At 46.8% G+C, this 12,946-nt stretch overlaps 1 protein-coding gene across 3 annotated transcripts in view; it reads right to left on the bottom strand.

The window, feature by feature from the left end:
- Window positions 1–12,946, bottom strand: part of RPS6KA2 (ribosomal protein S6 kinase A2) — a 1,317,456-nt gene that overhangs the window by 80,017 nt on the left and 1,224,493 nt on the right. For all 3 annotated transcript variants that reach the window (XM_069607706.1, XM_069607704.1, XM_069607705.1), the window contains 2 exons: window positions 10,763–10,839; window positions 3,153–3,270 (listed from right to left, as the gene is read on the bottom strand). In XM_069607706.1, coding sequence (XP_069463807.1) covers window positions 3,153–3,270; window positions 10,763–10,839 — 195 coding nt within the window. The remainder of the gene's footprint in view (window positions 1–3,152; window positions 3,271–10,762; window positions 10,840–12,946) is intronic.

The raw sequence follows: 12,946 nt of genomic DNA, 5'->3' as shown, positions 1-12,946 counted from the left end.
AAAATGTTAAAAAGTGTTTTTGGGCTGGCATCTTCTACGCCTAATGCCATTATTTGCCATGAATTGGGTCTGCTCCCGTTAACTGTCAAATGACATTGGCGATTACTTTTAAATTACGGAAAAATGTTATCTCCCCCTAAGGATTCGTTATATGAAGACCTAGCAAGTATGATTGAGAAAGGTCATCCTCCATCCTTCCTGAAATTTAAGATTAAGATGGAAGAATTGCTATCCTGTATTATGATCAATCATGATGACCTGGTATTAGGATTGCCGTCATGTAAACTTAAATACTGTCGATACTATTGGTGCATGTTAATCGAGAAGATTAATAACTATAAATCCTATCATGAATATGCGAAATGTACTAGTCAGTGGGGTTTCCGTCCGAAGTATCAGGATATTTTTCCATGTAATTTAGCTAGAAAGTCGTATTTGAGATTTTGCTTGAACCAGCTACCCACGAATGAGAAATTGATGTCATGGAATCAGTATAAAACCAACTTGAATAGAGGGCAATGTAGATTCTGTAGTACTAAAAAGACGATTGAAACCTTGAAACATCTTACTGTGTATTGTTTGTATTTTGAACCCCAAACGAAACATTTATTTGGAGAATTTCTTTACTCAGACTCTAGTATGAGTAGAGAAACGCTTTGGCAAAGATGCATGTGGGGAATGAGTCAATCCCTCATTCTTAGTTTAACACATTTTTTGCTAATCATTGAGGAAAAACTGATTGAAAAGTCAAGAATTTCATTCGAAGACTAATGTAAATTGAATGAGTATATTGGATAAATGTGTATCTTGCGTTGCCACCTAGATTTTATATGAATGTTGTTATTGGTTCAGAAAATTTATAATTATTGACCATGATGTGTTCGGATGGTGAATCTTAATTTCTAATGCTTATTTTTTCATCTTTTTCTCTCTTTAACTGTTTTAATGGGTTACTATTTAGAATGAAATATTGTTGAGATGTATTATGCCTTTTAGATGGTGTTTTGTATATTGATGTTATGGATGTATTTTTTACTCTGTTAATTGTGTTGGGTTTAATGCGGCTGTTGCTGGTTATATGTATTTATATTTCATTGCAAAAAGTTTTATGTTTTTTTGTCCTTGCAAAGTAAAATGTAAACATTTTTTTTAACCATAAACAATAAAAAAAATACAAAAAAGGTTGTTGCAGCGTGCAAGGCGCTTTATAATTATTTGTGCCGCTAGACGGAGTTGATCGTGGGGGATAGCTGCATTCTAGTGTTGTAGGTGCTGAGGGGAGAGTCAGGGTAGTGGGAGATATTTGAGAGTATTTTTGAGGTAAGGAGAGGCCTCCCTCTCCCCGGCTGCCTTTCTGTGCCTACCAAATGAACTTTGCTCCCCTTTATAGGAATCTATGTGTTCACTGCGCCGCCCGTAACTGCTTAGACGGAAATGTCAAACCCAATTACGGCATGGCATAGTGATCAGATAGATCACTTTTGCCCGCAATTCTCGTCCCCCAGCCCCCACCCCACTTACCTTTACTGTGGCACACTTAAGTGTTCACTGCCAACTCCCTTGTCTCTCTGCACCATCACTTCCTCTCACTTACATAGGGCAGTACTAATGCCATTGGGTCCTTGTTTAAAAAATGTTTCTTTTTCCTGTCCCCCGCTTGCCGTAATGGTAAGCGGAGGACACCCCCACAATCCCTGACTCCCGTTACTGCCACCAAGGAGATCAGGCGACACCCCCGCAACACCTACTCTGCTTGGGCGCAGTAGTGTGGGGGTCAGGATTTTTGAAGTATGCAAATGCACAGTTTTCGTACCGGACAGAATTGTAAAGCCGCAGTAATGGTACGATTCCCTTTATAGGCATCTGGTACGTCAGGAACCTCTGGGATTAGTATGAACTCAGCTCTATCCGCAATCCACTCACTTAGGTGAAAGCGGTTTAAGGCTAACTTGCACAATCAGGCGAAATGCAGTTTTAGGCTGACTAAGACAGTCATGCAAGATGCAAAATAAGGCTACCCTACTCATGGAATCGTATAGCCACCATTTGCAAGTTGCAGCCTCAAGTAACCCAGTAATGTCATTCAACAGTGGCTAATACCTCATATTTATGGTATAGTCACCACATGTTAGGGACAACCTCTCATGGCCTGTTGCTGCCATGTTATGCCAAGCGCAGTTGCAAATAATGCACCCCCCCCACTCGCCCACCTAACCGCAAGGTCACTGAGACAAGGTACAGCTTGGCATATGCTTTCCCAAACGCCCCGCCGGCCTACATGTATATATCCCAAAACTATGTTGCTGAAGGGCTTGCGCCTGTGGATCTGGTCCCCGGCTTCAAGACACTCTGTGCTTCCACCTCGCTTCTTCTCCTTCCTGTTCTATTCTTTTCCCATGTGCGCCGCCTTGGCATTATCCTGTTGTGTTGGTGAGGGGGTTCAAGAGAAGTTGCAACCCCTTGTCCCTTGTCTAATCCCTCGAAAGTCCCTACCAAGCTGTTGAGGTTCTGGAAAGAGATCAGGGCTGGTCACTACCGGAGAGAAAAGGGCTATCATCAGAGCCCGCGTTACTTTAGGATTAGCGCAGTCCCTCCACACAAGGGCAGTGGGCAGTGCCACGGGTAGCAAGCGAATGGCCAGGGAAAGCAGCTGGCACACCAGGCGACTATCAAAGGATTTCCCTGGAAGTGAATCCTGGGAGTAACATGGGGAGGGGGAATTTATTTAGCCAATTAGACCATTGGATTTGGATATGTATTCTGATGTCAAACGTAATTTCGCCATAGTTGCCAACATGACCCATTCCAATCTGTAGGTGCTTATCCAGTCTTGTTTTTTTCTTGGCACTCTGGGATTTGCAGTCCAAGTTTTATGATGGGAAACGTGGAACTACAATTCCCAGACTGCAAATAAAAAAACAGGACTGGATAAGCACCTACAGATTGGAATGGGTCATGTTGCCAATTATGTTTCAGGGCTTCAGAGAATTAAACAAAGATGGTCATTGCACTAAAGCAGCACATCTACAATGGCCCGACTCAAAATGTGACATTGTTCTCACTTTCTTTAATGGAGAGCCCGGTATTGTATTTAAATTCATCAACTGCTTACGAAAAGTGATATTTCAAAGCAAGAACAGCAAGTCACCCACCTTTCCAGCTTCAGACACTGAATCCCAGTTTCCTCCTGCCAAGGCATACTTCCCACTGCCAATCCGTGCTAGGATCTCCTCCGGCGTGTCATCAGGCCCATTTGCAAACGGCGTAAATCTGCGGAATGTCAATAGAATTTAAACACGCTCACCAACGCAAGTCATTTGTACACGAACACCGTCCTTTGTGATTTTTCATTGTTGGATAGTCAGGCTATTACTTTTTTGCACTATCTGTGTCAAGTTAAAACCAGAAAATCTGCAATTTCTTTTAGGAAAAGAAAGTGTCTCGCCATTGTACAAAAACTGATATCAGGACTTGCCACTCTGTTTCCATCCCAGAACCCAATTCTGTACCCAAATAGTCTGGAGATTTCAAGTGCGTCAAATCATAAGGCAAATGTTGCCTCATTTTACAATTGCAGGGTTGAATCGACAAGCTTTTCTTCTTTTTTTAAATAGTTTATTAACAGGATAAGCATGCCTGCAACACAAAATGACTACCAATTTGAGATGATATGACATGGCATTTATAACGCGCCTGTACACAGGTGTTTCAAGGCGCGACGAGGCAAGGGAGGGGAACAGAGGGAAGACAGACAACGATCCTACAAGGCCATGTGTCATTCAGATTGTGCAAGTGCATGGGAAGGGGAGGGAGGAGAAGTGCGGGGGGAAGGGGGAGAGGACAGTTCAGTACATGGGATAAGAAAATAAATAAACAATAAGTAAAGTACGGCCAGCAGGTGGCAAGTGCAAGGGTAAGTGCAGACATCAGGTGTCAATTGCTGGCAGTGGTACTGTAGGGATACAGAAAACAGTCCCCAAGTGCGGGGTTGCCAGGAGGGCAGTGCAGGAGTGAGACTGGCAGGGGAAGGGACCTGGGCCCGAGATCAGAGGGCGGCCAGACAACCAGTGCAATGTCAGTGTCAGCCAGGAAGTCAGCAAGGGAGAGGAGGAGGAAAAAGCAGAAGCAAAGAGAAAGGTTTTGAGGTGCTTCCGGAACTTAAGCTGATTCTCCTCAAGTTTCAGGGAGGCAGGGAGGCTGTTCCAGAGGGAGGCCCCAGCCGAAGAAAGAGATCTACCACCAACTCGTTGCTTGGAGAAGCGACTGACCCTGAGGGAGTTTTAGGCAGATTAGCGAAGGGCTCGAGAAGGAAGGTATTTAGGAAGAGACAGAGTTGAAGGTATTGAGGTCCCAGGCCCCAGAATTTACATCTGCCAAACAAACTAAAAGTTTTTCATAGCAGGATGTGCATTAAAATATCAGAAAAGCAGTAACACGTGTCGCGCTGTTTTACCTGATTTTTAAAGTCCTAGTTACGTCATAGTCCACCATTCTGAGTTACTCACTCAAATAGCATTGACCAGGAACATTGCTAGAGTTAATTTCTATAAAAGTAACAAGGATGGTCCCTTGTAGTGCCGGCAATGTCTCCAGCCGCATAAGAGTCCAGAATCTGTCTGTCTAGAAGACAGCAAACAGAAAACTGTGTGGCCCCTGAATAAAATGCAGTCAGTTAAGTACTGGATACTTTCCTAAGTGCAATTTACACACTACTTATGGTCCTGTGGCTCTACTAATGTTCGGAATACATGGATGCGACTCAATGTTCTTCCTGTGAAGACAATCATTATTTCACTAGCACCATGGGTCAGGGCACTAGCCAATCAGAGAGCTCAGAATGTGGGCTGTATTCTCTGATTAAGCCTGCGTTCCGAGGTCCAACAGTGCTGCGTGCCCCTCATCTCCCTTGCTCTTCCTTCCTCCCCTTTGCTGCCTTGCGCATCTCCAAGTAAGCACATGTGGGTTCTAAAGGCAAAGATACATTATAAATAAAGAAAAAAGTACCCTCAAAAAAGTCCTGTGTTGGGACCACCGCTTTCAGTGTTGATTAGTTAACTTTAATCAACACTGAAAATGGACTCCCGCTCCCACATAAGGCGTCACAGGACTGATTGAAGAGAAGTACTTTCTTGTTTATAATTTCCATGGGCCCCCGGGTGTGGCTACTCGTCGTTGATAATGGTGACATACACCTCAGCGTTGAGTCAACCCTGCTTGTGTTAAGGGACCCTTGCTTCTCTCAGGACATTAACTGACAGTGGGCTGTTACTGGCAGGGTTGGCCCGCCGCCTCAATGTTTATCGCCTCAGCGTTTTTCTGCAGATCATTTTCTCTCACAGGAACGAATATACACTGTACTAGGGTTTCCGATCCGTGCAGCTAGCCCCCTAAAGCCTCTGCCCCCTTCTTATCCTGCTAGTTTAGCGGCATGTAAAAGCGGGACTTTTAATAAGGGGCTTATGTTGAATGGATGGTGTTTTAAACTCTGCCTGCTTACATACCAGAGCCAGCATGGAAAATAAAATGCTGACTGGACATGTCTTCCTGACAGAAGCCCCCGGAGAAGTCAGGTTCCATAGTCTCTAAAATTGTTTAGTCAGCAATGCTGCAATGACATGGTACACACAATTGGCATGCTCCATCCATAAAAGTAGCAGTGAAGACAGTGCCAAAATCCTTGGAGGGGGCTCCAAGTAGTACAAAGGGATTAGTAACATATTCAGTGATTTAAAAGTGATGCAGCCCATCAATGAGTGCTGGGCAATTAAATAGCTCAGAGTCAATTGGCAATCAAAGAATTTCCACCATAGGTGTTAGAGAGGGACATGGCCTTAGAGTAGAAGGTCATTTGTTCCATGCCCATTCTTTTTGCTCACATTGGCCACCTAGCTGCAGTGTCTCCGTCTTGCTTGGATTGCCCTTGTTTTTAATAACAGACGCTAACTGACATCCTCTTTGTCATACCCTCTCCAGACCTTTGGACCCCTCATATGGTCTCCGATCTATCGCCTGTCTCTTCCTCTCCCAGTGATGGTGGCACTCAGTGGGAGGTCCTCTTGTGCTCCTTCCACTCCTCCAAGACCATCATTAATGTCTATCTGAATGGCACCATCTCCCTCCAGGGCCATCAGCCCATTCACCTCCTTTTTGATAGGCTTCTCCTGAGTCTTATCACCTTACCTCTTTCTCCCACTACCCTTACTAGCACCTCCCTGGCTCCTCTGCCACCTCCTTCTTCTGTTGCCTCACTGGCACCTTCCTCCTCCTCTCTGGCTACTGTGCCACCTCCGGCTACCACCTCTGCCCACTCTCTACCACATCCGCTGGGTATACCTCAAACCTGTACCCCACTCCGGAAGTCTTTCAAATGTGGCTACCTACTCCACGTTGCAACTCTCAACTCTCGCTCTGCTGTCAAACGCTCCTCTGACATCTCCTCAAAGAACTTGACATGGATGTCCTCGCACTCACCGAGACATGGTTCACGGCCAGCTCTATCACAGGCTTTGACACTCTACTCCCTGATGGCTACAAGATCATCTCCGAGCCCAGAACCAACCGACCCAGAGGTGGAGTAGCTCTGATCTTTCTGGAGTGGGTCCCTGCTTCTGTCATTCCTACGCAGGCCGACTCCTCCTTTGAATGCCCGGTCGACAGGCTCTCTATCTCTCCTAGCCTCTCTCTGACTCTGGCCACCATCTACAGGCCACCTGGCCAGGTTGCCCTCTTCCTTTCAGAGTCGGCTGACCTCTTGTCTTCTCTCCTTGCCTCTTCCTCTCAACTTCTCCTCCTCATAGACCTCAAAATCCACCTGGATGCATCTAATCCCTCCTCAGGGCTTTTCCATAACCTCTGTGACACTCTCTCTCTCTCTCTCCATTCTACCCTCTGGTCCGACACGCTCGACCGGACACAACTTGGAAGTTCTCAACTCCTCAGACATCCCCCTCTTTAACCCTCTGACAACTCCTCTATCTTGGGCGGACCACTTTCTGCTTTCCTCTCACCTGAAACTCTCTGTTCCCCAGGCAAATCCCACCCCACTGCTGCCACCTACCTTTGCGGTCATTTTGCCCATGAAGCGTGTAACAGTGAATACATTTGCCTCTAATTTCTCTGCTCCTCCTACTCCTGCGTCTGACTCATACTCTGACACAGCCCTCTCCAACCTGCATCTTTCTATCTCCAACACTCTGGACATCCTTGCCCCTGTCATGAGAATCCGCCTGAAGCCTACCTTCAAGTGCAACTCTTGGTATGACTCCGACCTTGCCACACTGAACTGCAAGTGCAGGGTGGCTGAGAGGAAGTGGAGGGGCCCATCCTCTGACAAACCTGCCTGTCATCTGCTCCACAGGCAATACAGGCTTTCTGTCCTGTCCAAGAAGAGAGTCCAAGCCTGTGTCTCTGCAGCCTCTAACAACACGGCCAAACTCTTCAAAATCTGCAAGGAGCTGGTCTATCCTTCTGCAGTCTCCACCTCTCCTTTTCCCTCCCAGGCCCTCCGTACGGCTCTGGCTTCTCACTTTACCACTAAAACTCAGGACATCTTGTCCTCGCTCTCCTCTTCCTCTCCCTCTCTCGTCCCGCCCTGGCTGCCTCTCCCTCTCCTCCTTTCTCATCTTTCTCTCTGACAACACCTGACAATGTTTATAGACAAGTCTGATCTATGAAAGTGTCATCCAAACACATGCTCCCCTGCTCCGCCAGAACCATCAAGGACCACATTGACACCCTTGCTCCAGCCTTGGCTGATTTATGCAATCACTCTTTCACCACTGGATCTTTCCCCTCTCTCCTCAGACACTCCCTTGTGCACCCCCTCCTTAAAAATACTTCTGACGATTTTAGCTGTCCTTCAAACTATCACCCAATCTCTATCACTCCTTTCCAGGGCAAACTCATGGAACTGCTGGCAATCTCTCAGCTCACTCTCCAAACTGAATCTGTTGGTTGTCTCCATGACCATTGGTCTGGCTTTAGAGCAGCTAGAGGCACGGAAACTGCTCTCCTGAACACCCGTGAAGATTTGCTCTCTAATCTTGACTCCAGCGTTCCCTCTGTCCTCATCCTCCTTGACTTTTCCTCTGCTTTGGACATGGCCAACCACAGGATCCTGATCAATTGACTGTGTGAGAACCTGGGCTTAACAGATCAGGCCCTGGAGTGGTTGACCTCCTTCCGCCTCGACTGACCCTCCCAGGTCCAACATGGGTAATTTCTCTCCACCACCACTCTCTCCACTTGTGGTGTTCCCCAGGGCTCTATCCTCTCACCCTGGCCTTTCAATATCTACTTGGCCCGTTTGGTCCACCTGATCCCTACCTTCTCTAACTTTCTGTGTTATGCGGAGGACACTCAGCTCTCTTTCAGGCTCTCCTCAGCCTCCTCTCCTCTCTTGCTCATTCCTGACTGACTATCTGCGATTCATGATTGGAGCCCCACCAATGATCTCTGCCTTAATGCCAGTAAGATGGAGATCCTTCTCATTGGGACACCTGCTCCCACTTTCCCTCTCTCGCTTTGGCCGCCCTTCTTGGGGCCCTCTTCCTATATCTTTCTGTGAGGCAAAAATCCTTGGAGTCATCTTTGACTCCACTCTCTCCTTCTCTCCTCACATCCCAGACCTTGCAAAGAAGGCCCAATACCAGCGGCACCTCCTTAGAGCTATTCTTCCTTTTTTCACTTTCCACCAGAAGCTCACTGTCTCCAGAGCCCTGGTTCTTTCTAGTATAGACTACTGCAATAGCCTCTTTCTCAACCTGCCTTCCTCTATTCTCCACCCTCTGCAACTAATCCAGAACAGGAGTGCAAGACTTATCCTTGGCCTCAAGCTCAGGGACCATCTCGCTTCAGCTCTAAAATCTCTCCACTTGCTCCCGGAGGACGCACGGGTGAGGTACAAGACTCTCTGCACCGTCCACAAGGCTTTCTGGGGCTGTAGCCCGTACTACATCCAATTCTCTCTTCCAAAATACCTTCCCTCTCGAGCCCTTCGATAAGCTTCCTCCAACTCTCTGAGGGTCAGACGCTGCTCTAGGCAGAGAGTGGGAGGTAGATCTCTCTACTCTGCAGGTGCCTCCCTCTGGAATGTCTTCCCTGACCCTCTCAAACTTGAGCCCGACCATTTAAGGTTCCGGGAGCAGCCTAAGACCTTTGCTTTCTCCTCTGCTTTCTCTCTCTCCCACCCCTGCTGATCTACCTGTCTGCTGCGCTGACTGCTTGCTTGGCAACCCTCAGAGTCTCACTGGGTACCAGGCTTCTCCATGATCAGTATCCCCTGAACTGCCTCCGGGCCTACCTTGCTCTTGGGGCTGTATCTGTAATGGCTACAGTCCCATGCCTCCTCGCACATACCCAGAGCCGTGCTGCCTTGGCTGCACTTACTCAGAGCAAAGCTGCCCTGAATGCACTTCCCCCCTTTCCTCTCCCTGGCACTTTCCCCTATCCCTTCCACCTGCACTTTGCGCTGTCGCACATGAACGATCTGAATGACACAAGGCTTAGTAAGATCCTCTGTCTTGTCGTTGCTGTTTTCCCTCCCTTGTCTTGCCACACCTAGAGTCACTCGAGTACAGGCGCATTAAATAATGACATATCATATCATAACCAAGTTATCATTAGCCATCATTGAGACTTCATAATCATAATAGGATGTCTAGGCTTGCTCGGTCAAACCTGACAAAACACGAGACTCCTTTACGTAGTTGTAAAAGGAATAACCAAATGATTGGATGACCTTTCGCAGAGGAAGAACACTCAAAGTGAATAAGAGAGGAGACAGTGCAGATAGCATAAAACCGTACAGAGCATGAAGTGGGAATCGGGTTGGAAAGAGTGGATGTATGCTGTCTGAGACAGGGCCAACATAAAAGAGGATCACGTTCAATATGGCGACATTCTGCCAGGAGGTTGCTATGGTCGATAATGGCGAATGCCACAGATAGCAACACTTCTGTCATTACTGTCATCCACCAGCGTTTTGAGGTCACACTGTGCACCAGAACGCATTCTGTACAACTAAGAACCTGAAAACTAGCCTGAGCTTCCCAACAAAAAGTAATCCCTGTCCTTTTGTCCAACAATGGTAGAATGGTCACATCTGAGGATGGAGATCCTGCTTCAACAACCACCTCCAATTAAAGTCTCATCTGAAAAGCGAGCTATTTGAAGGGCATTGTGCTCCCTTGTCATTGAAAACAATACCAGATAAGATTTTTTTCCTGGCAATTTGGCAAGATACTGCTCTTACTGGTTGGTTGCTTTTGGCAAGATCCACAAGGCAAATGAAGTGACGATATATTCTACAATGTGATGGCGCCACAAATGTTTTCATCTGGTATCCCAAAACAAAAGTGTTATATTTAAAAGCAATAGGCTGCACACCTGACAAAATAACAGTTGCTGGATGGACCCCGTGAAGAAGAGTTCAGACTATAGTAATGGTAGAAGGCGCAATATAAATGATGACAATTACAAGAGTTCCGCAAGATGTACACAGTTAGCCATGTGTGGCAGAAGTACTGAGGTTACTTTCTAACATTTGGCAGTTTGAAGTATTCTGATTAGTGTTGCAAAAGTAGACAAATTCTCTAACACCCCTGTACTCCTGCCATCCTTATCAGTCATGGATGGCGCGGACACTAGTATTGGACAACAGTAGATCTGGCCCTTTACAGGAATTCATAGAATCATTTGCTGACTTCCATCCTTCCTAGCAGGTGCACCTGAGGAGATACTGCCGATGAAGTGGTCCCCTTACCCAGCCAGCATCGTGTAGAGCAGGATGCCCAAACTCCAGATGTCGCACGCAGCGTCGTACCCTTGCCGTTTCAGGACCTGAGTGAAGAGGAGAAAAATAAATAGGAAAATGGAATATTGAAATATGTCCCATACATCTGATGAAAGCCACATTCGATAGGTAACTTTCCCTAAAAAGGCACACTTGGCTTTAGAATGTGAACATATATGCCTTCCTCCAGAACATCTCAAAGAAGCTCACGCCTCCATCAATGATACATTACAGCGGGGAGAAGGCAACCTGGTCAACAGCAGTGCGCCATCATGGTTGAGCAGCGAAGGTGAACACGTGCCTCTTTGACTCACTAAACCTAGACGTATCTTTTTATTGTCTTACTAAAACAGATACACATAACAATCACAGGGCAGAAAACTAAAGTAGTCCAGCAATAAATGAACTCTCCAAACTCTCAAGCAATAGTTTCACAATTATAACAGCAGTCACCTCATAGGATCATCAGTTACACAAGCTACAGTTTTAACCATATTTTAAAAGCAACACATATTTCAGGTTATTATGTAGAACTTTCTCTGACTATTAAACTCCCCATAGTTCATTTAAAAAAAATACCTGTACAGCAATTCGAACCCTATGTGTAATATAACATATAATTCGCACACCCAGGGAAGGGTGCTTAGAGACTATCAGGTGGCTGGAAAGCCGGACAGAAAATGACAGTGTCAGCACACGTTTTCTCAAAGCAACCCACTCCCCTTCCCTAGCTGCTACCATTATTTGTGTTCCTCGCCTAGACCATGGTCTCCACAGCATTGTGCACCCCTACCCGGCTTCCCTACTCCACAGACTTAGCTACTGGCCTGGGGCTAGTTTCTCTGCTTTCCCCATCTATGCCGGTCCGCAACAGAAACAAACAAGGCACTTAGTCCCTTTTCTATAGATTGGGCTCACCCAATGCGTGCTGAGACGTCCTGCCACAAACAAACAACCTTTTACACTGTTCATACCCTGGAGAGAGCCCCGGAGTTTTATAACCCCTCACCCCCCTTGTTCATGTGCGTGGAAGGCTGGTAGCCTAAGCCCACTGGCCCTACTAAGGTTCAAGCTAGGGGGCTGCTGCAGCCCTGTATGCCCCTGAATGCAGTGGTGATTGCCATTTAATACTATATTCTGTGCACGCAGGTTTTACTCTGGTACTCAACAGGTACAGAAAATGTACAAAGTAATTAAGGCCTGTGAAAAGTCATGATCCTATAACTAAAAAGGTCTAAATTGGTACCGAGTTAGTAGGTGATTAAGCTTTAACACAAGGCGAGCTGTGTCTAAACCTGCCACTATTAGTAGCCCATATCAGACCAATGACAGAGTTTTTTTATCCAAATATCTTGTGACATGACAGAACATTTCCAAACACAAAGCATGCTTACATAGCTACAGGAAGTCAAAGACGCCTGTTCCCAGCTCCCGGGCTTCTCTCTCCTCAGGTTCATGTGTCTCGCTCTGTCTCCAAAATGTTGGGTCACTTTCAACGGCTTCCTGGGTGTCTCTCTCCCCTCTTCTCCTGAGCCTCCTATTTGACTCCCCAACCTTCAGTTTCTCTCCCAAGCTCTTGGTGAGTGTGAGATCCACTGGGTAGCTCTTTCTCCTGCCAAGCTAGTGGGTCATTCCCAAGCCTGCGCCGAGCGGAAATTTGGCTCTGCAGCTTCAAGGACCAGGCTGCCCCACAGCCTCATGGTTATTTCTCTCCCCACCCTCCTGGCCCTTTCTCTTCACAGTCTTCAAGGTGTCTCTCCGACCAGCCCACCGGCTCTTTCTCTCCCCATGTACCTGGATAATTCTTTCCTCAGCCTTCTTTCTCCTTCTTACCCACCTTCCTGGGTCTCTCCTCGTGGCTCCTGCTCCTTCTGCAGCGTGGCCTAGCCATCTCCAAATGAGATAATTCCCCAGACTCCTCCAGTGTTCTGCCCCATGTGTTTACTTTCGTAGTGCTTTAATTGTAGACCTTGTGAGGTGATGAATTGCTCAGGTTTTCTCTGCAAGAGAGGGCCTTGTTCCTTCCACCTGTTTTACGGAGATTCTCTGCACCTGTGTGCAGCTGCTGCTGGCTCCATGGATCTGTCGCTCTCAAGCGTTTCCGGTAAAGGACAGAAGCTTCTAAGGTGGCCATGTGACAAGCCACCAGCTTCC

This window comes from Ambystoma mexicanum, chromosome 4q, assembly GCF_040938575.1.
Source record: "Ambystoma mexicanum isolate Mex_15411 chromosome 4q, UKY_AmexF1_1, whole genome shotgun sequence".
Lineage (NCBI taxonomy): Eukaryota > Metazoa > Chordata > Amphibia > Caudata > Ambystomatidae > Ambystoma > Ambystoma mexicanum.
Note: the sequence above shows the minus strand (reverse complement) of the source record. Positions and strands in the feature narration are given on the sequence as shown.